Source organism: Nycticebus coucang, chromosome X (genome assembly GCF_027406575.1).
Source record: "Nycticebus coucang isolate mNycCou1 chromosome X, mNycCou1.pri, whole genome shotgun sequence".
Lineage (NCBI taxonomy): Eukaryota > Metazoa > Chordata > Mammalia > Primates > Lorisidae > Nycticebus > Nycticebus coucang.
The window spans coordinates 96,324,739-96,349,441 of NC_069804.1; the positions used below are offsets into that span (position 1 = coordinate 96,324,739).

General features: G+C 37.3%; 1 protein-coding gene across 1 annotated transcript in view; it reads right to left on the bottom strand.

The window, feature by feature from the left end:
- HDX (highly divergent homeobox) overlaps positions 1–24,703 on the bottom strand; it is a 317,694-nt gene that overhangs the window by 232,117 nt on the left and 60,874 nt on the right. The window contains exon 2 of the mRNA XM_053581081.1: positions 21,797–21,943. Within this exon, the coding sequence (XP_053437056.1) occupies positions 21,797–21,943 (147 nt within the window). The remainder of the gene's footprint in view (positions 1–21,796; positions 21,944–24,703) is intronic.

Consider the following 24,703-nt stretch of genomic DNA (forward strand, 5'->3'; position numbering starts at 1 on the left):
TCTGATTGATGAGATTAGAGATTTTACTCTTTTATTACGGATAAGGTTGGACAAAGGTTTATCTATTTTATTGACCTTTTCGAAAAACCAGCTTTTTGATTTATTGATCTGTTGTATTATTCTTTTCTTTTCAGTTTCATTTAATTCTGCTCTAATTTTGGTTATTTCTTTTCTTCTACTGGGTTTGGGGTTGGAATGTTCTTCCTTTTCCAGTTGCTTGAGATGTCCCATTAAATTGTTAACTTCCTCTCTTTCCATTCTCTTGAGGAAGGCTTGCAGTGCTATAAATTTCCCTCTTAGAACTGCCATTGTGGTGTTCCAGAGGTTCTGATAGTTTGTGTCTTCATTATTGTTTTGTTCCAAAAAATTGGCAATTTCTTTCTTAATCTCATCTCTGACCCAGCTATCATTCAGCATAAGGTTATTTAACTTCCATGTTTTTGTATGAGTATGAGGATTCCTGTTTTTACTCAGCTCAAGTTTTATTCCATGGTGGCCCCAGAAGATGAATGGAATAATTTATATTCCTTTAAATTTACTGAGGTAAGACTTTTGACCTAAGATGTGATCGATTTTGGAGTAAGTTCCGTGGGCTAATGAGAAGTATGTGTATTCAGTTTTGTTGGGATGAAATGTTATGTAGATGTCTCCTAAATCCAAATGTTGGATGGTTAGGTTTAAATCTAAGATTTCTTTGATCAGCTTCTTGTTGGACGATCCATCCAACACTAGCAAAGGAGTGTTCAAATCTCCGACTATTATGGAGCTGGAGGAAATCAAGTTACTCATTTCTGTTAGAGTTTCTCTTATAAATTGAAGTGCATTCTGGTTGGGTGCATAGACATTAATAATTGAAATCTCATCATATTGAGTATTACCCTTAACAAATATGAAGTGACCATTATTGTCCTTCCTTACTTTTGTTGGTTTAAAGCCTATTGTATCTGCAAATAAAATTGCAACACCTGCTTTTTTCTGATTACCATTTGCCTGAAATATGGATGACCATCCTTTCACCCTGAGTCTGTATTTGTCTTTTAAGTTAATATGTGACTCTTGTATGCAACAAATATCTGGCCTGAAATGTTGTATCCAGTCAGCTAACCTATGCCTCTTTAGAGGACAGTTTAAGCTGTTCACATTAATGGAGAATATTGATAAGTTTGGTGAAGTTTTGGGCATCGAGTTTTTCAAAAGTCAAGTGGACATTTTTAATCCTTTCACCAGTGTGGAAAATGGAGTTTGATCAGAAGTTTCTGAGTGAGATTACTTTTGTGGTATGGGATTGGGTTGGTCATTATGGAGGATAGGTCTGAGAATATCCTGAAGAGCTGGTTTGGTTATGGCAAATTTGTTTAATATATGAATGTCATTAAAGTATTTAATTTCTCCATTGTAAATTAAACTCAGTGTAGCTGGATACAAGATCCGTGGTTGAAAGTTATTTTGCTTTAAGAGATTAAAAGTTGATGACCACCCTCTTCTGACTTGAAAAGTTTCAGCAGAGAGATCTACAGTCATTCTAAGGTTCTTCCTTTTGAAGGTAATGGTTTTCTTTCTCCTGGCAGTTTTGAGAATTTTCTCCTTCATATTAACTTTAGTGAAGTTAATTATAATATTCCTGGGGGTTGTCTTATTGGGGTTGAGTCATGCTGGAGTTCTGAAGCTGTCCGCCATCTGAATTTCAGAATCTCTAGGCATGTCTGGAAAATGTTCTTCCCTTTGAAGGTAATGGTTTTCTTTCTCCTGGTAGCTTTGAGAATTTTCTCCTTCATTTTAACTTTAGTGAAGTTAAGTATGATATGCCTGGGGGAATGTCTTATTGGGGTTTAGTTGTGCTGGGTTTATTTTTTTTTATTATTAAATCATAGGTGTGTACATCAATATGATCATGGGGCACCATACACTTGTTTGATAGAATATTTGATACATTTTCAACTCATTAGTTGACATAACCCTCCTGGCACTATCCTAGTTACTTTGCCAAGACATTTACATTCCACATTTGCCAAGGCTCACATGTACCCTTGTAAGATGCACATGTTTGATCCTTTCAATCCCCCTCCCTGCACCGACCTCCCCCCTCCCTCCCTGCGCTCTCCCCCTTCCCCCTGTTCTTAGGTTGAAACTTGGTTATAGCTTCATGTGAAGGTCCTAAGGTAGTTTCATAGTAGGGGTGAGTACATTGGATATTTTTTCTTCCATTCATGAGACACTTTACTGAGAAGAATATGTTCCAGCTCCATCCATGTAAACATGAAGGAGGTGAGGTCTCCATCTTTCTTCAAGGCTGCATAGTATTCTATGGTGTACATATACCACAATTTGCCAATACATTCGTGGATCGTTGGGCACCTGGGTTTCTACCATGAATTAGCAATTATGAATAGGGCTGCAACAAAGATTCTGGTACAAATATCTTTGTTATGGTGTGGTTTATGGTCTTCTGGGTATATGCCCAGCAGAGGAATTACAGGATTGAATGGCAGATCTATTTTTAGATCTCTAAGTGTTCTCCATATCTCTTTCCAAAAGGAATGTATTAATTTGCATTCCCACCAGCAGTGTAAAAGTATTCCCTTTTCTCCACATCCACGCCAACATCTCTGGTCTTGAGATTTTGTGATACAGCCAAGAACACAGTAAGTAAAGCAAGCAAACAGCCATCAGAATGGGAGAAGATATTTGCTGGTTATGTCTCTGACAAAGTTTTAATAACCAGAATCCACAGAGAACTCAATCCCATTAGCAATAAAAGAACAAGGGACACCATCACAGGCTGGGCAAGAGAATTGAAAAGAAACTTCTCCGAAGAAGACAGGCGAGTGGCCTTCAGACATATGAAAAAATGCTCATCATCTTTAATCATCAGAGAAATGTGCTGGGTTTCTGAAGCTGTCCGCTATCTTAATTTCAGAATCACTATGCATGTCTGCAAAATTCTCTTTCATAATTTCATGTAGAAGGGCCTCTGTGCCCAGCGAGGCAACTTCATCTGTTTCTGGAACACCAATGATTCGGATATTAACCTTTTTCGAATTATCCCAGAGCTCTCTGAGAGAATGGTTCATTTTTGCTCTCCATTTCTCTTCCTGTTTGAGAGTTTGGGAGCGTTCAAAGGCTTTATTTTCAATGTCAGAAATCCTTTCTTCTGTTTGCTCCATTCTGTTGCTGAGGGCTTCTACTGTATTTTTCATATCTTTGAGAGCTGAAAATTCTTGCTTCAGTGTGGCTAAATCTTTGGTCATTTTGTCTTTAAATTCGTTAAATTCTTGAGACAACTTTTGAATTTCTGCTCGAATTCCTAATTCCACTTTGTTAATCTTGTCTGCAATACAAATTATGAATTCGATTTCTGACATCTCAGCCAGTTGTTTATGTATGGGATCTTTAATTGCATCTGCTGTATCTTTCCTTGGGGGGGTTGATCTATTCTGGTTAGTCATGTTACCAGAGTTTTTCTGCAGATTCTGCCCTATGGTTGTTTTACTCCCTTTGATTTTCCCCCCTATGGCTTTGTCGAGGGAATGTACAGTGTTGTGGCCTGAGAAACTGGGGCCCTGTCTGGTGTGGTGGGGCTAAGTGGTTCTGTCTTGTTTTCAGCTGGTTTCTGTTCCACCCTTCTGAAACAAATACTCTGGATTGAAGTTTCAGCTGTGGATAAATGTCAGCAATTAAGTCACCCGCCCCCCACGGGCAAACAATTGGAAAAGATAAATCAAACCTTCCTACCACCGTGCACCCAGGGCAACACCTTATTTGTTTTCAGGTGATTGGTTCAGTTCAAATGGTCTAAATCAATTGTCTCAGTCTGCACCTGTCCCCGGTGAGACAGTTTAATAGGTCTCTGGGAACTGGATCACAGGTGTCTGGTGACTAGTCTGGTGTGGCTTGCTCCAGTGCTGCGTGGAGTCAGGAGCAGCCACCCAGCCAATAGATCAGTCTGGGAAGGTTGCTGCCTCCTTCCCCACCTTGCACCACTGTCACACCCAGTCACTGATAGCCCTGTAGTTGGCTGACCCATTTGCCTGTAGTGAATCAGTACTCCAGGGGCTTACACCTGCCTGAATCACAAGGAAGTCTGCCAGGCCGCTGCGCTCTGCCTCTCTCTAGCAGGAGAAGTTGAGGCCTGACAACCTTGGGCACTTGATGAAGGTTGGGGGGTTTTTACTCAGGTCTAGTCTCGCTCCTGATTAATGTTACTGACAGAACAGAACAACTTTGCAGTTCCCCTGGAGAAGAGAAGCTGAATTGAGTTCCTAATCAGCTTGTCTTTACTCTTGTATTGTCTATAGTCTGACAATCCCCTGAGGGCCAGGTGTGTCTTAGGTTCAGTAAAGCGGACCTCTGGGTCATCCCTGCCCTGGGAGTTTCCCCAGTTTGCAAGTTGGAGTTGCCTCAGGCAAATCCTATACTCGGAGTCTCTGGTTGCCCAGGGAGACAGGGGGTGTGGCATCAGAATATTCGGTAGTGATCCATATTGCTAGCAAAAGAGGGCTGCTGTTTTATGCCTCAGGCAACCGCTGCTCTGGTGCAGCTCCCTGCCGGCCAACCGTCCTCTCTCTGCTCCTGTACCCCAGAGTCTGCACCGACCAACTGCAGCCTGGCACTGTCTACACCCCTCAAGCAATCTCCTAGGAGTCTGGATTCCTGGAGGACAGGCCTCCAGACCTTGGAGCAAGAGCATAGTGGAGTGCGGGAAGTGCTGGGAGCCTGGGTTGCAGGCAGAGACCACACACAGTTTTACACAGTTTTATGCCTGGCCATATTGTCACCAAAAGACGGCTGTTGCACTGTGCCTCAGGGAACTGCCATTCCGGTGCAGTCCCCTCTCTGCCGATCATCCTCTCCTCACTCCTGTGCCCCGCAGCCAGCACCAACCAGCTGTAGTCGAGGCCCCATCCACACCCCTCGAGAAGTCACCCAAGTTCTGAACTCCTGGGGGACTGGCCTCCAGACCTCAGTGTGAGTGAAGGGGAGCGCTGGGAGCTCAGAATTCCAGGTAGAGACTATATACAGTTTATACAGTTTTATTCCTGGCAGGAGGACGCCACGGCACCCTAGTAGGGGAGGTAGGTCCAGTTTTTAGAGGGTCTCTCCTGTGGAGTTTAGTGGGAGGGCCTTTGAACTCTGCCCTATTGTTTGTGGGGCACTCTGGGCCATTCTCATGGGGCAGGGGACTCCCGTCCGCTTGGTGATGGATTTTGTACCTTTTGTTTGTATCCTTGTGGTCGCAGCTCACCTCAGTGGGGTTGACATGCGTTCTACAACCTTCTCTCTTAGTGCAGCTCAAATCCACCAGGTTACTTGCTGAATTTTTGTCCTTTAACTCTCCTTCTGGATTGGAGCCTCTGTGGAAAGCTTCAGTCAGCCATCTTGTCTCCTCTGGCTCTGATATTTTTTAAAGTACCCTCCAGTGCATGAGTTCTGGTTTCCTCACATGCTCATCAACAGTTTGCATTACATATTTGTAGTCTTTACTAGGCCAGGAGTTAATAAACGTAATATAATTGCTGTTTTGATTTCAATTTCTACACTTACAATATTGTTTGCATGGCATTGATCATCCATTACCTTTACACATTTTTATAATGGTTTATTTCTGTTTTAAATTGATCTGTAAGAGAAATTATATCCCAAAGATAATAACATATTGTCAATAGTTGAAGTTTTTTTCATTCTGTCATTGATTTACAGTACTTATAGTCTTCTGTATACTTTTTCCACTTACCAATTTTACACAATGAATACATATTGCTTTTATAAACAGAAAATTGTATTAGCAAAAATAATACCAGTGGTTGACATTTAGCACTTGATTGCACAATACATACTTTTGTACAGGCAATTTACTATAATTATCTTAGTATTATTGTTCTGAATCATGGTTCTTAAAATATGCAATTGTAGTAAGATATATGTTCCACAATGTGATTTCTAAACTTATTTATATGCAATGATTATTACAAAAGAGGCATACCATATTACAGACTACCAAAGCACTTTAAAATATTAAGAATTAAATTAAATCAATGAATAAAATAAAAATTTTAAATGAATTAGCCTTGGGAAAACCTGGTGCAGGGTTTATTTGTTTAACTTTTGTATAAATGTGCTTTTAAAGACCACAAAAATTCCACTTTTTATGTACAAAATATGTTTATACAAAGTATAATTATGTACAACATTTATCTTGCCATAATGCTCTAAATAAAAGCTTGCATGTACTAAATCTCTATGATGTCTTCTTTATTTGTATTACCTCTCTTGGAAGGTGTTTTCTTTAACTGTATAAATGAAGAAACTAAGGTTCAGAAATAACTAGTAAATTGTCAAAAGATACCTGGGTAGCAAGTGGCAGAGAAAAGATTCAAAGCCAATTCTTTGAATATTATTCCATTAACACACTGTTTAAGTTAGGAACTCCTGATATAATTATCTCTATGGGCCACAGTTCCAAAACCTGTGATACTTCACATGAGGCAGTGGGAATTTTATTTTATTTGTTTTTTATGGTTGTGGATTCATTGAGGACACAAAGATCCAGATTACACTAATTGAATTTGTTAGGCAAAGACCCTCTTATAAATGTGTTCCTCTCCCAAGGTGGGGGATTTTAAATTTCACAAAACAGCAGGAGTGATGGTTCTAAGCAGAAAGACATATGGATCTAAAAGTCACAGAAGACAGGAAGAAGAACTAAATGGTTTAAAGTACGCACTCAAAAGATATTTTAGGGAGGAGGCAAGATGGCCGACTGGTGCCAGAATTCTACAGAGGCTGCAATGCAGAAGGAAAGTTAAAGGACAGAAGTTTAGCAAGTAAGCTGATGGTTTGGAGCTGAGCCAAGAGAGAAGGCTGAAGAGCACACATCAACCCTGCTGAGGTGAGCTGCAACCCCAAGGAAACAAACAATAGCTACAAAATAAATCGCCAAGCAGACAGGAGTCCCCTTCCCCATGAGAAAGGCTCTCAGTACACTTTCTACAATAAGCAAGCAGAGTTCAAATCCTCTCCCATTTTATTCCATTAGAAAGACCCTCCAAAACCAGAACTCATTCCCTAGAGAGGACCCACTAGTGTGCCATGGCACTCTCCCAACCAGGCATAAAACTAAACATAGACTCTACCTGCAATTCCAAACTTCCAGCACTCCTTTCCAATCTCACCCCTAGGTCCAGAAGCCTGTCTCCGAGGGAGCCCAGGCTCTTAGGCATTTTATAGAGCAGCGTGGACAGGGCTTGCACGTTGCAGGTCTGTGCTGGTTCGGTGGCGTGGGTGTGGAGTGGGACTGGGGGTCGAGGGAGCCATATGGACGAGAAAGAACCAGTGCCCCACAGCACAGTGCAGCAGCAGCAGTGGTGGGAACAATATGGCTCACACCCCTGGAGATATTTTAGAGAGACATTTCCCCTCTCTCTTAGCAACCAGAGGGAGCTGGGTGTCTACTCTGTTGGCAGCCACAGAGTGGAAGATTGGGATAGAAACACAGGCACTGTTGAGAGAGGATACTTGAAAAGGTTGAGATCTAGGAGAAAAGGTCGTCTCAAGAAGACCACAAAAATACACCTGCAGGGTCCTCTCCATGGTGACTCAGCTCTTGGGAATTTATAAACTTAACTTTCTGAAACTTAGAAATTTCCAAGTTCTGAGAAACCCTGTAGTTCTGTAGGGGCTGGAATAGCATCTCCTGCTTGATTCAAACTGGCTAGTGAGAAGGGTACCTATGGACTGTCAATAAAAAGGGAAAGACAAAGCCAGTCAGGGAGCATGCCCATTTGGAATTCTTCTATGCTGTAAGCTCCCGGCTGGTGAATAAATTCCTTCCTCTTATAAACATGGTGTTTGGGTGCTGTTTCTCTCCATTGGGCCTCATCTTCCTGCAACATTTTTGGTTCCTTGACTGGAAAACAAGATCACCCTTGGAGAGAATACACATCTGGTATTTGCCACCAATCCTCTGGATGCCCACACGGGGACCCCTGATTGGCCAGGCCAATGTGAACCACTGAACACACCAGGGAGGCAATTTAGCCTCTTTGTGTGAATGCCTAGGCTGGGTGGAGAAAGGATCCCCTCAGCGGGTCTCCAAGGGGTCAAACACCAGGAGGAACTGACATGCAGGAATAGGTACCTACATAGGGAGATGTCTAAGGCAAGTTATCATCTATCTGGGGATCCCAGTACAGTTTAGGTGGAAGAAGGAACCTGATCAACTCCTTTGGTATTAGATCACTGTTAGGTCTGTTGAGAGGTGTGTGAGAGTGTGTGGATATGGTGCAACTGAGAGAATCAAAAGCCTCAGGAATTTGAGAATTGAGCCCATGGGCCACAGATAAATGGTAAAATGATATTTTGTTGGACTGAGGGGCATGCAGAGGGAGTGAAGAGTGTCTGTGCCTTGGAGAGTGTTGTGATTCAGGCAGTCCAGAGAGCTCTGAATGGCCCGTGAAAATCTGGGGAAGAGTGTAAATACAGCTGGATGAGGCTGTATCCATATAAGCAACAGTTCTCCAAAAGTGTTTTTTTATATAACTGGCTGAGTCCAAAGTTTATCCTATAAATAAAAAGAAATATTAAGAGAGGCTAAAGAATTCTCTCAAATTTCTGATGTCTTTGGAAATTGAATACCTTCAGACTAAAAGCAGATTTTTAGAACTTTCATTGGAAAGTTAACATATCTATGAGTAATGCTAACCTAACTTCAAACAGAACAGAAATATGTTATGTGGAACTGGGCTAGTTTGTAATGGCTTTTTGTTTGAAATATTATTGATTCTTTCTGTGTTCTGTTTTCCAGAAATCAAGAAAATAGTTGTCTGTGTTTTGAGCTATTTGTAGCTTTTCAAGCAATGTATGTACTTATGAGCAGAATTTGAAACATGTATTCTTTCTCTCTCCTTGATTTTTCCAGAATTTGAAGGCCATTTGTAAGTATTCTTAATTTCTGACAATACAGTTATTTGAATAAGTTCAATAAGAATCTGTTTTGTTCTATAGGACATGATGAAGGCACTAGTTATTTTACCAAGGCTTTGGCTGAATTAGCACTTCCAGAGGTGTCCAGATTGTGTTAAGGAATTAAGGTTGACTTTATAAAGCTAATAAAAAATCCCTTTGGAAAACTGGACAGATACCCATCAGTAACATTTCCTGATCTGAGGTAAATAACAAAGGTCGCTTGCTGATGGGTCGAAAATGTTCTTGGGGACCTCAAGAGAAGAGGAATTTACCCAATGCATACAGGTAGCATACAGGTATCTAATGGAACAAATGAAACCTGGGCTCTGAAAGGCTTTAATTGCTAAGTCATGGAAAAAGCCGAAGTGCCCATCGATCCACGAATGGATTAATAAATTGTGGTATATGTATACCATGGAATACTATGCAGCCTTAAAGAAAGATGGAGACTTTACCTCTTTCATGTTTACATGGATGGAGCTGGAACATATTCTTCTTAGTAAAGTATCCCAAGAATGGAAGAAAAAATACCCAATGTACACAGCCCTACTATGAAACTAATTTGGGACTCTCACATGAAAGCTATAACCCAACTACAACTTAACAACAGGGGGAAGTGGGAAAGGGGGGGGTGGGTAGAGGGAGGGGAATCGGTGGGATCACACCTGTGGTGCATATTACAGGGGTATTTGCGAAACTTGGTAAATGTAGAATATAAATGTTTTGGCACAGTAACTGAGATAACGCCGGAAAGGCTATGTTAACCACTGTGATAAAAATGTGTCAAATGGTTTATGAAGTGAGTGTATGATGCCCCATAATCATATCATTGTATACAGTTATGATTTAATAAAAAAATTAAAAAAAAAAAAAAAAAAAAGGCTTTAAGAAAGTCCAGCCTGAGATTCCTTACAAAAGGTTCCATGAAAACCAATTTTAAAAGAAAAAAAGAGCCTAGATGGCTAATAATTAATAATCAGACCCAGTACACTGAATGTGCAGTTTATTTTGGCAAATAAGTTATTTCTGGTATAATTTGTATTTAGTAAAGAGAGAAATTGGAGAGAGAAAAATGATTGAAAGAGAAAAGAGGCTATGACCCACCTAAATTAGATCCCAGTCTTGTCTGTACTGTCAGCTCATAAAATGAGACATAACTGTTTTACTGAATTGATCTGTTAAATGGGACTAAGAGATTGGACAAAGAGTATACAACTATATACAGTAGTTATATTTACTCTGAAGGATTAAGACTCAACAAAGGTTGCCCATTGGCTACACTGGAAAAATTTGTGAAGAATTAAATGTTATCTACTGTGTCTATATAGATACCTCAAGAAAAATTAGGACCTGAATGAGAATTTCCCAGTAAATAGTATAACTGTAACACTTCATAGTACTGTGCCTAATCTATACACTCTGCTGAGTCTACTGCCAGTAGAAGCCAAGTGGCCCACTTGCCTGGACATAAAAGATGCCTTTTCCAGTATAAAGCTGGCTCCGGGAAGCCAGGGACTATTTGCTTTCCAGTGGGAGAGACCAGACATGGTAACTGCAATCCAGTACACAGGGACCAGGTTGCCACAGGGGTTCAAAACACCCACAATTTTTGGAGAAGTGCTGGCTCATGACCTCCAGAAATTCCCACCTGAGGAATTAGAATGTGTGCTGCTCTAATATGTTGATGACCTCCTTTTAGGACACCCTACCCAAGAAGGCTGCGTCCAAGTTCTGTGAAATTCTGTAGTTCTGTAGGAGCTGGAATAGCATCTCCCACTTGATTCAAACTGACCAATGAGAACAGTACCTGTGGGGTGGATCTTTTTGACTGTGAATAAAAAGGGAAAAACCAAGCTAGTCGGGGAGCAGGGTCATTTGGAATTCTTCTATGCCATAAGCTCCTGGCTGGTGAATAAATTCCTTGCTCTTATAAACTTGGTGTTTGGGTGCTCTTTCTCTCTGTTGGGCTTCGTCTTCCTGCAATACTGTGAGCAAAGGGTATGCCTGAGGCAAAACCTGCCCAGGCAGGGTGATGCAGGGGTGGAGAATAGAATCTGCATGCTTGCAGAGGTGGCATACTCCCAGAGTTGGGCTGAGTCAGAATTGCTGCTTTTCTGAGCCCAAGATGTAACCAGCCCCCAGGGGAACATAGCTGGGACAAAAGCAGCCATGGCAGATGCATCAGCTCACAGAGGACCAGGAACTCAGAACCATTTCTGAGCGCTAACCATGCCCGCCCCAACACAGTGCAGCGGAGACTGAGATGCCAGCTCCGTGAGAAATGACACAGCAGCAACGAAACAGGGTGGAGCTAAGTCACAGTTTCTGTGAATTCAAAAATCCCCCGTCTCACAGGGGAATATAGCTGGGACAGAAATGCAAATTCTGAGAGAACATAAATGGCAACAACATCAATCTCACGTGGGGCTGGAAATGAGTGAAACTCCCAGTTTCCATTAAGCACCCAAGATTGTCAGGCTTCAGCTCCCCCTGCTGGCTGGTGGCAGAGTACAGTGGCCTGGCTGAGGAGACATAGATCTCCCTGTGATTCAAGCAGGTGCAAACCCCTGGGGTATCTGCTCATTGGAGGGAACTAGGACACAGCCCTGCAGTGTTACAAGTAACTGGGTGTGAAAGAGGTACACATTGCAGAAGGAGGCATCAACATGCTCACACTAATTCATTTGCTGGATGGGCCCTTCTGACACCAAGGAGCAAGAGAGCAATTCATACTTGAGCTGACAGCAGACCCCTGCTATCTAGTTGCTGGAGACCTTTTGAACTCTCCCACTTGAGACTGGGTGCTGAGTGGGACAATTGATTGGGAACTATTGACCTTAGTCAATCACATGAGGACCATCCAAGGTTGGACTCTGGTTATGTTGTGGGCAGATTCCATTTTCCTTTTCCAGTTTTTGCCTCTGAGGGAAGGATGTCTTAGTTGCTGGTATTTATCCACAGCTGAGACTTCAACCCAGACACTATGATTGGATAGAGACAAGCTGAGAACCAGACAGAGCCACTTAGCCCCATCACACCAAGAGGATCCCCAGTGTCTCAGGCCCTAGTAATGTAGAGGTCCTTTGCAAAGCTGTGAGGGGAAAGCTGCAGTCATTAGTCCCAGCTCTTGGGCAAAGTGCTGGTTAAACTCTAGTCCAGGAGCCCCCAACCCAATTTCACCTTATCTGCTCATCTAGCCAAACAGTGAAAAATAATCATGGAGCAGAATCAGTGGAAAAACTCAGACAACACTGAATAATCAGAATAATCAACTCCACCAGGGAATGACAAGGCAGACATATCAGAAAATCCCAATCATAAATAAATGTCTGAGATGTCAGAAATTGAATTCAGAATTTGGACTGCAAATAAGATTCACAAAATGAAAGAAAAGTTGGAATTACAAATTCAAGGACCAATTCAAACGTTGTTTCAAGAATTCAATGAATTCAAAGACCAAATCAACAAAGATTATGACACATTGAGGCAAGAACTTGCACCACTCACAGATCTGAGAAATACAGTGGAATTCCTCAGTAACAGAATGGAGCAGGCAGAAGAAAGGATTTCAGACATTGAAGACAAAGCTTTTGAACACTCCCTAAAGCTAAAAGAGGAAGAGAAATGGAGAGAAAAAATGGATCATTCTCTCAGAGATCTCTGGGATAATTCAAGGAAAATTAATATTCATCTTATAGAAATTCCTGAAGGTGGGGAGGTTGCTTTGAAAGGCTCAGATGCTCTACTCAAAGACATAATGGAAGATAACTTCCAAAACATGGCAAGAGATTCTGAAATTCAGATAGGAAACAGTTTCAGAAACCCAGCATGACTCAGCCAAAATAAATCATCTCCCAGACACATTATAATTAATTTTGCCAAAGTTAATATAAAGGACAAAATTCTGCAAGCAGCCAGATGTAAGAAAACCTTAACCTACACAGGGAAGAACATTACAATGACTGCAGATCTCTCTGCTGAAAATTTTCAAGCTAGAAGAGGGTGGTCACCGACCTATAGCCTTCAAAAACAAAATAACTTTCAACCCAGGATCCTGTATCCAGCTAAACTGAGTTTCATTTATGCTGGACAAATTAAATACTTTAATGACATTCACATGTTGAAGAAATTTGTCATAAACAAACCAGCCACCAGGATATTCTCAGACCTATTCTTCATAATGACAAGCATAATCCTCTACCACCAAAGTAAACTCACTCAGAAACTTTTGATCAAATTCCAATTTACAGTGTGGCAAAAGGATTAAAGATGTTCACTGGACATTCAAAACACTCGATACCCAAAATAGTACCAGGCTTATCAATATTCTCAATTAATATGAATGGCTTAAATTGTCCTCTAAAGAGGCACAGGTTGGCTGACAGGATACACTCAGGCCAGATATCTGCTAAATAAATAATCTCATCTTACCTTAAAAGATAAATATAGACTCATGGTGAGGGATGGTCATCTATAATATTCAGGAAAATGGAAATTGGAAAAAAGCAGGTGTTGCAATTTTATTTGCAGATATAATAGGCTTTAAACCAACAAAAGTAAGAAAAGATAAGGAAGATCACTTCATATTTGTTAAGGATAACACTCAACATGATGAGATTTCAATTATTAACATTTATGCACCCAACCAGAATCTGTCTCAAATAATAAAAGAGACTCTAAGAGATAAGAGCAACTTGATTTCCTCCAGCACAATAATAGTCAGAGATTTTAAGACCCCTTTGGCACTGATGGATAGATCTTCCAATAAGAAACTAAGTAAAGCACCTAAGCTCAGGAGCTGGAGGTTGTTGTGAGCTGTGATGGCACAGCACTCTACCAAGGGCAATAAAGTGAGACTCTGTCTCCACAAAAAAAAAAAAAAAAAGAAAGAAAGAAAGAAAGTAACTAAGTAAAGCAATTTTACACTTAAACATAACCATTCAACAATGGGATTTAATAGACATCCATAGAACATTTTATTATAACAAAACTGAATACACATACTTCTCACCAACACATGGAACGTCCTCCAAAACTGATCACATCTTAAGTCACAAGTCTAATCTCAGAAAATTCAAAAGAATAGAAATTATTCCTTGGATCATCTCAGACCATCATAAAATAAAAGTTGAACTCAGTAACAACAGGAATCTGCATATTCATACAAAAACATGGAAACTAAATAACCTTATCCTGAACAATAGCTGGGTCGTAGATGAGATTAAGAAGAAAATTACCAAATTTCGGGGACAAAATGATAAAGGAGACACTATTTACCAGAACTCTGGGATACTGAAAAGGCAGTCCTAAAAGGGAAGCCTTTTCCAAGCCTTCATCAAGAGAATGGAAAAAGAGGAAGATAATAACTTAATAGGAATTGTTTTTTTTTTTATTTTTATAAAACTGGAAAAGGAAGAACATTCCAATCCCAAACCCAGCATAAGAAAAGAAATAACTAAAATTAGAGCAGAACTAAATGAAATTGAAAACGAAAGAATTATATAACAGATCAATAAATCAAAAAGTTGGTTTATGTCAATAAAATAGATAAATCTTTGGCTACCCTAACCAGGAATAAAAGAGTAAAATCTCTAATTTCATCAATCAGAAATGGCAAAGACAAAGTAATAATAGACACCTCAGAAATTCAAAATCCTAAATGAATATTACAAGAAATTATATTTTCAGAAATACGAAAGTATGAAGGAAATAGGCCAATACTTGGAAGCACGCCACCTTCCAAAATTAGCCAGAATGAAGTGGAAATGTTGAACAGACCTTTATCAATTTCTAAAATAGCATCAACTATACAAAATCTCCCTCAAAAGAAAAGCCCAGGACCATACAGCTTCACATCAGAATTCTACCAAACATTTAAAGAGGAACTAGTTCCTATATTACTTAACCTTTTCTAAAATATAGAAAAAGAAGGAATACTACGCAACAAATTCTATGAATCAAACATCATCTTGATCCCCAAACCATGGAAAGACCCAATAAGACAAAATTATAGACCAATATAACTAATGAATATTCATGCAAAAATATTCAATAAGATCCTAGCAAACATAATCCAGCAGCACATCAAAAAAAAATTATATACCATGACCATGTGGGTTTTATCCCAGGGTTTCAAGGATGGTTCAATATACGTAAATCTATAAATATAATTTAGCACATAAACAAATTAAAAAATAAAGACCATATTATTCTCTCAATTGATGCAGAAAAAGCTTTTGATAATATCCAGCATCCTTTCATGATCACAACACGTAAGAAAATTGGTATAGAAGGGATATTTCTTAAACTGATAGAGGCCATCTACAGCAAATTCACAGCCAATATCGTATTGAATGGAGTTACGTTGAAATCATTTTCACTCAGATGAGGAACCAGGCAAGGTTGCCCATTGTCTCCACTGTTTTTTTAACATTGCAATGGAAGTCTTCACCATTGCAATCAGGCAAGAAAAGGAGATCAAGGGTATCCCTGTAGGGTCAGAGGAGACCAAACATTCACTCTTCACAGACAAAATGATTGTATATCTGGAAAACACCTGGGATTCAACTACTAAACTCTTGGAAGTGATCAAGGAATACAGCACCATCTCAGGTTACAAATTGAACACTCATAAATCAGTGGTCTTTATATATACCAACAATAGACAAGCTGAAAAAACAGTCAAGGACTCTATTCCTTTCACAGTAGTGCCAAAGAAGATGAAATATTTGGGTGTTTACCTAACAAAGAACGTGAAAATTTTCTATAAAGAGAACTATGAAACTCTAAGAAAAGAAATAGCTGAAGATGTTAACAAATGGAAGACATACCATGCTCATGGCTGGAAAGAATTAACATTGTTAAAATGTCCATACTACCCAAAGCAATATACAATTTTAATGCAATCCCTATTAAAGCACCACTGTCATACTTTAAAGACCTTGAAAAAATAATGCTTAGTTTTATGTGGAATGAGAAAAAAACACAAATATCCAGGACATCACTCAGAAATAAAAGCAAATCAGGAGGAATCATGCTACCAGACCTCAGATTATACTATAAATCTATAGTGATCAAAACAGCATGGTACTGGCACTAAAATAAAAAAGTAGATGTATGGAATAGAATATAGAGCCAAGAGATGAACCAACCTACTTACCATTATTTGAACTTCGATAAGCCAATTAAAAACATTCAGTGGGGAAAGGACTTCCTATTTAACAAATGGTGCTGGGTGAATTGCTGGCGACTTGTAGAAAACTGGAACTGGACCCACACCTTTCACCATTAACTAAAATAGACTCTGCCTGGATTAAAGATTTAAAGTTAAGACATGAAACTGTAAAAATACTAGAAGAAAGGGCAGGAAAACACTTGAAGAAATTGGCCTGGGAGAATATTTTGTTAGGAGGACCCCCAGAGCAATTGAAGCAACACCAAAAATACATTACTAGAATCTGATCAAACTAAAAAGCTTCTACACAGCCAACCAAGTATACAGTACATACATCAAGCAGACAATCCTCAGAATGGGAGAAGATATTTGCAGATTATGTCTCTGACAAAGGTTTAATAACCAGAATCCACAGAGAACTCAAATGTATTAGCAAGAAAAGAACAAGTGATCCCATATCAGTGTGGGCAAGGGACTTGAAGAGAAACTTCACTGAAGAAGATAGGGGCATGACCTTACAGACACATGAAAAATTGCTCATCATTATTAATCATCAGAGAATCGCAAATCAAAACCACTTTGAGATACCATGTAACTACAGTAAGATTAGCCCACATCACAAAAATCCCAAAACCATAGATGTTTGCGAGGATGTGGGGAAAAGGGAACACTTCTGCACTGCTGGTCGGAATGCAAACTAATATGTTCCTTTTGGAAAGATGTTTGGAGATCATTTAGGAATCTAAAAATAGACCTGCCATTTGATTTTTCAATTCTTCTACTAAGCATGTATCCAGAAGACCAAAAATCACTTTATAACATAGATACTTACACCATAATGTTTACTGCAGCCCAATTCATAATTGCTAAGTCATGGAAGAAGCCCATGTGCCATCCCCCCATGAATGAATTAATAAATCCTTGTATATGTACACCATAGAATATTATGCAGCCTAAAGATGGAGACTTCACCTCTTTCATGTTTATATGGATGTAGATAGAACATATTCTTACTAGCAAAGTATCTCAAGAATGGAAGAAAAAGTATCCAATGTACTCAGCCCTACTATGAAACCAATTTATAAACACCCACACTTTCATATGAAAGCTATAACCCAACTATTGCCCAAGAAGAAAGGGAAAGATATGGGGTAGGATGGGTGGAGGGAGGATAATTGGGACCAAACCTATGGTGCATTTTACAAGGTTGCATGTCAAATCCACTAAGTTTAGAATATAAATGTCTTAACAGAATAACTAAGAAAATTAGGTGAAGGCTATGTTAACCAGTTTGATGAAAGTACTTCAAACTGTATATAAAACCAGGACATTGTACCACATAATTGCATTCATGTACACAGCTATGATTTAAATTTTAAAAAAAGAAAAAAAAAGGAAATATTTAAAAAAATGTGAAAATGTAAATTTTACAAGTATTCAAAGTAAGTTGCCGTGTTATTGCTTTTCAAGGAAAATTATACAAATGTGGTAAATATGATGTATTTGCTAAATTTTTTACAAAAATATATGAGGGTTAAATTAAAAGTAAACTTTCAATAGAAAAGCACAAGTTGGTAAAATTTGAATTCAATAACTACCACATTGGAAGGCAGCCGTGTGACATTTCAAAAAAAAAGAAAACCGTAATGTATTATTTTTTCATCACACAATACCTACTTGTCACCCTAGTGCACTGAAATTTAAGTATTACTTACATAGCTCTATAGTTTATACTTATATGTAGTTATATGCTTTACTAGATATTTATATTATGTACTCATTAAAAGTGAAATGCATAGAATAATATCCACGTATACATGAAATTCAGCCATCTAACAACCTAGCAACCTTACTTGTCCAGATCACAGCCAATGTAGATGACACAAGATCCATGTACTTCACTAATAGGACAACCTCTAACCTTAAAAACCACTTCTCTGATTTTATACATAATTTAAACAATTCTGGTATCCCAATCTACAACATTTTTTTAATCATCTCTGCCTATTGCATTTTCTTTTTTTTATTGTTGGGGATTCATTTAGGGTACAAAGAACCAGGTTACATTGATTGCATTTGACACACCTTTTGGGGGTGGGGCACAATTGTAAGAGGGACTTTACCTTGCAACAAATTTTAAATAACAAAATAGAAGGGGCATTGGTGTTAAAGATTGCTGTTAGGAAGCATCCCAATAGTACCCAAATTAGAAATGTTCACTAACCATTGCTCACTAAAAATAAAAAGAAAGGGAAAACATAATAAAATTGATATGATAAATCAGTAAATAGCAATCTAGGGTTCTTTAATGAAAGAGAATATAACTCCATATACCTTACTCTGTTGTGAGCATTATTATTTTATAGCACAGTATAATAATTTATTTCCATAATGAAAACCTTGATTCAAAAAGTATGGGTTCAATTATTTTCCATATTCTCAACTAAAAAAAAATCAGAAAGTGTGTAAGTAGGAAAGTATATAATAAATAATTGTATTTAAAATGTTGAAAACAAAGAAATTTTGTTTCCTGAAGTTTTCTAAACACTAAATTAGATTTTAATAAAAGTTGTTCAGTAATAGGATCCAAAATCTACCAATGCTTATGAGATATAAATGATTCTTCTCATAAATGTCTCATTGATGAGGAAAAAAGTCACATAAAATTGATATGATGAGATTTGGAGGTTAGGTGCTAACAAAGCCATTCTACATAGGAAAAAGAAAGGAAAGTAATTTGGGTTTCCAATTCTTGTTGCACATAAAATTATCTTCTAGTTCTCTCTTGGAAATTCAATGTCTCTAAACCTATTTTCCTTTTTCTATATCTTTCTTTGTTTAAATGTTCTTTCACCCCACGAAATTTATTTTTGCTCAGATATTTTAATCTTTTAACTTCTCGTTACATTGGAATCAAATACTTAGTACAATGGAACTTAAGTTCTTTTGAAGAAAAACACAACATATAATATACTAAAAATAATAAAGAAAGGTCTCTTTTAAGTAGCACATATAGATCTAGCAAAATATCAGGAACAGGAGAGTGAAGTTGTGCAATGCAATCTTCAAACTACTCTCTTTTCCTGAAACTGGAAAAGCCATCAAAATTGAATTAGAATTTATTAGGAAGACAGAATTTTTGTGCAATTTATGCCTTCCTAGAATGGATAGAATGAATCCGTTTTATACAATTTCTTAAAACATACAACACTTTACTTGTACTCTTACATTGTAAGAATTAATATTACTCTTGGCCATGTAGGTTATGGTTTTCTTACATCTGGCAACTAAGGTCTAATAACCAGAATCCACAGAGAACTCAAACTTATTAATAGGAAAAGAACAAGTGATCCCATTTCATTGTGGGCAAGAGACTTGAACAGAAGCTTCTCTGAAGACAGGTATATGGTCTACAGACACATGAAAAAATGCACATCATTTTTAATCATCGGAGAAATGCAAAGCAAAACCACTTTGATATATCATCTAACTCCAGTAAGAGTAGCCCACATCACAAAATCCCAAAACTACAGATGTTGGCATGAATGTGGAGAAAAGGGAACACATCTGCACTGCTAGTGGGAATGCAAGCTAGTACGTTCCTTTTGGAAAGAAGTTTGGAGAACACTCAGGGATCTAAATGTAGACCTGCCATTTGATCCTTCAATTCCTCTACTAGGTGTATATCCAGAAGACCAAAAATCAATTGGCAACAACAATATTTGCCCCAGATTGTGCCCATCAAACCATGAATGGATGAATAAATTGTGATATGTATATACCATGGAATACTATGCAGCATTAAGAAAAGATGGAGACTTTACCTCTTTTATGTTTACATAGATAGAACTGGAAAATATTCTTTGTAAAGTATCACAGGAATGGAAAAAAATATCGAATGTACTCAGTACTACTATATAACCAATTTATAATCACTCACACTTTCATATGAGAGATGAATCACAACTATAGCCCAGGATGAAGGAGGGAAGGGGAAATGGGAAGGGAGGTAAGTGGTTTGATAGAGGGAGGGTTAATGGTGAGACCATACCTATGGAGCATATTGAAGGGTACAAGTCAAATCTTTCAAGTATTGAACACAAATGTCTTAATACTGTGATTAAGTAAATGAGGTGAAAGCTATGGTAATTAGTAGAATGTAAACACTCAAATTTGTACAAATAATCAACACATTGAATCCCACAAAGGCATAAATATATTCAAGATCTATGTATATATGACTTAATAAAAAATAAAATAAAGAATTAATATTATTCATTTTAATTGTTTTCTTTTTTTAGATTTCACACCACATGAAGCATAAATATAAATCTCTGTATTTCAATATTCTCAATGCTCAATTCTCAATCAATCAAGTACATTATAATGAGGAAAATTGCAATAAAAATTAAAAATACAAATGATAACAGTCTGCAATGCAACTGCATGGGAAAGCTTTTCACATTAAGGGAAAGGTAAGATAAAAGAAACAAATAAAAGCAGGAAATGACTGCAGGAAAAAAAACTCAGTACATATAAAATGCAATCATATCAACTTGAAATAGTATACATTTTTACATTGTTCCTTCTAAGACAAACATTTCCCTGTGAAGTTTAGTAAAGGTACTTCAAATAGGGCATTTAGAGCTATCAATAATAGATATTTTCACACATATCTGAGTATGAAGGCTGATTTCAATAAATAACAGATATCCCAGATATTTTTCTGTAGAATTAATGTCATTTAATTCCCTACTTGAAAGTTAATATATCCTTTAGTCTTTAAGAAATATATTTTCCAAATAATTCTTCTTATCAAGAGATTTTTATCCTTAAGGTATTTGAAGGTACATCCAACAAAAAAATAAACTTAAAAACAGATGTCCTTCCTCTTTCCTAAATTAGCCTAACGAGTGCCAAAGATGGGAAATTTGCTAACTTTGAATCGCTACAATTTCACACCAAGAGAATTTTTGCATGTTCAGACAAACATAAAAGTATCTATGCATTCAACAAAACCTGCGACTAGTTCTGTTAGACCTATCTCTTGGTTTCCCTCTATCACCTTCTCATTGCATATCAGAAATGTGCAAATCAGCTCTTGATTTGTACAGCTGAATAATATTGTGATAAGGAAAATTTCCTCTCTTGGTATTTCTTGTCGCTTTCTTGCTAACCCACTAAATTACGCAAGTTTTACCTAAGAGGAGAAGGTATTCATACAATATACTAGATTTTTCTAAAAGCACAAAAATACCAAAGTTATAAATGCCTGGTAAAAAACTAAAATACAAAATATATTAGGTACACATTATTCCCTCTGTCCCTGCCTGATTTATTGATCTCATTTTGGAGAGTTTATGTCTACATTAATTTTGGGTTTAAAGAAAGCACAATATCAATAACTAATCTTGAAAGTATTTGTTAGTTTAAAGAACTGAGTTTTTAAAAATATATGTTTACACTGTAAAGGTTTTAGTGTTTTCGAGTTAATTATAGAAGTAAATACATACTAAACAATTATTTACTTTTATTAAAAAAAGTATTGTTATGCCAGGGAAATGAAGCTATTTATAATGTTATTGACTCCATACCCTGAATAGTTTTTCTCATATTAAACAAATACTACTTGTAATAAAAAGCTATACATTCAGTACTTACCCTGACTACACTGAAGTCCAGCTTAGTCTCCTGTGCACACTGTAATATGAGCTGAAAGCAATTTTTACTTTGATTTGTCATTCCATTTTCATAATAACGTTGTAAAATCCTTTGTTGTTCTACAGTAAATACAGAACGCAGATTCATCTAAAAATAAAAAAAGATACTCTGAAAATTGCAATAAAAAATTGGTATGTGTAGAATTTGTACATTTTCTTTGATACAATTTCAGTGCTTCCAAGCCACAATATTTCTTTAAGCGAATTAATCCCAGGTAATGGGAAATAATTTGTATGCTAAATAAAGGGAAACAACTTCTCAGAGAAAAATATGCATAAAGCAATCATTTATTGATTTGTTCAGAAAATATACCAATTTTAAAGATGAAAAAATAAAAGATAAAAAAGAGGAAAGCTCTTACAAATAAAAGACAAAAAAGAGGAAAGCTCTTATCTGCTTAGTGTGAGTACATGTGGGGGGAGTTTCTTTCATTGAAATAAATATTTGTGGCTAATAAAGCCAGAGATGTTGGTAGCTGTATGTGGTCAATTATTGACAAGGACACTCACTGTTTTTTGTCAAGCAAGGCATCTGGCATATATCTTACAGCTAGAAGCTGTGCTGTGGAATAAAAGGGTGCTTTTAATTTTCCTCTTTCTGGAATAAAGAGGTTCTTTTTACATACTAAAACAAAAATTCTCTTTAAAGCTTAAAAATTAACAGTAATGGATAGTGAATGTGAAAGTCTTTGCTTTAGGCAATACTAATCAAAATAATTATTTTAATAATTATAACATGTAAATCAAAATTCAAAATCATGTATAGTTTACTAAAAATAAACCATATAAAAACTATGTAACTTTTAGTTAAATTGACATGTAAGTAAAAATAAACACTTTCGTGTTTCATGCCAGCAGACAAAATGTTTAGTATCAAGGAAAAGCATCTCTGTAAATCTAAAGAATAAAAGTCAAGTCAAATTCTTTTTTGAAAAGGATTAATTGTAGTAGTTCATTTTATAAAGAACCCTTGTAATTTGATTAAATCAATCTCATGTTTTTGTTAACAGTTATTACAGTGAAATTGTTGGTCCTAAAAGTTGACAGACAGAAAAAAACTTTCCCAAGGGAAGTTAAATGTCTTTTCAAATTTAGAAAAATAGCAATAATGAAATACTACAAGTCAAACCAAACAGAAATCTTTCTAGTGTACTCTGAATAGAAACAAACAAATACATTGACATGGAATTTAAAACTAATTTCTCTTTTTCCAAATACTTTGAAAAATAAAGCCATCTAATAAGGAAATTAAAGACAGTCATACAGCCATCTACTATAATTTATGCTACTGACTTTCTTGCTCATACAAGCATCTATTTCCTTATGAAGTGTTAAAAGATCTGATAGGACACAATCAGATGTGGGAAAGGGCACCAGGAAAGATGGGAGTAGAGTTTCTCCCTGAAACATCAGAAATAAAGACCTGCACCAGCACTCTGAAGGTTTCATTCAAGTGTACTAATGTGTAAGCCCATACCTGACCAAATGGGTAGACAGTAGCTAGAAAATGCCATGAAGGCTATGTTAACCAGTTCGGTGAAAATATTTCAGACTGTATAGGGGACCAGCACATTGTACCTCATGATTGCATTATTGTTCACAGCTATGATTTAATAATAATAAAAAGCAATTTTTGCTATCATGGCTGCTAGCTTTCAGAGCAATAAGGTTCTTTTTCTAAAATGGTTCAGTCACAATCCTGAGAAGAGCCGAACAACGGAGCTCAAATTCCTGAAATACCTCATCTGGTGTAAATTTAGAAGCAAGATACTTTAAAATGGGTTCTGAGCACGATGGTGAACTCCAATAACACATACACATAATCTGAGTAATAGTGGCTCTGATCCTCCTCTGCAAGGTTGTACCTACTGCAGAAAATCTAAAGTGCAAGATAATGGGGTGATAGTAAAGTGTGACGATAAGTTCCATAATATTTAGGGGAAAGGGAGGGGAGGGGAGGGGGAAGGATGGGTAGTTGGAGGGTAATTGCTGGGACCACACCTACCGTGCATCTTACAAGGGTACATGTGAAACTTACTAAATGTAGAATATAAATGTCTTAACAATAAGTAAGAAAATGCCAGGAAGGCTATGTTAACCAGTTTGACGAAAATATTTCAAATTGTGTATAAAAGCAGTGCATGGTGCCCCATGATTGCATTAATGTACACAGATATGGTTTAATAAAAAATATTAATAATATAGAAGTGTTTTTCTATTACCTGGATAAAACTTTTATGCTTATCTAAGTATGCTTTGAACCTTACAAAGCCAAAGCACAGCAGGTCCTTCCCAATAGCCAACAGACAATACTTAAACCTTTTTAGGTTTTCCCTTAAATTCAGTAGCAACAGCAGAAAGACCACTTTGCTCGAGAGGCCTACTAATTATAGGAACTTTTTTGTTTGTTTGTTTGTTTTGTTTTGCTTTTCTTTGCTTTATTTGTCGTTGTTTACTGCAACAATTATATGACTCTATTTGAGCAAGATAACTGTCATTCTCCACTCATGCTAGTTTTCTAGTTTGTGAAGTGGTAAGAAATTGAACATCTGCACAGTCAAAGTTCTTTCTTAATCATTTGTAAAAAATAGGAAGAAAGTTTATAAAATATTCACTTTTAAAGTGTAGTTCTTATTTATGTGAAAGGTAAAAAGATAAGCCATTTGATGTCTGGGAATTGAGTTCTTTGAGGTTGGGGTGGAGAGAGTGGCTGAATTGAGGATTAAATGCTGAAATATCAACTCATTCTGCCTTATCTCAAGATTTTCCGGTCTAATCCTCTTTATACCTTATCACCCACTCAAGACATGCTCATCCATAGGAACAAGATGACCTGTGTTCTATCTTC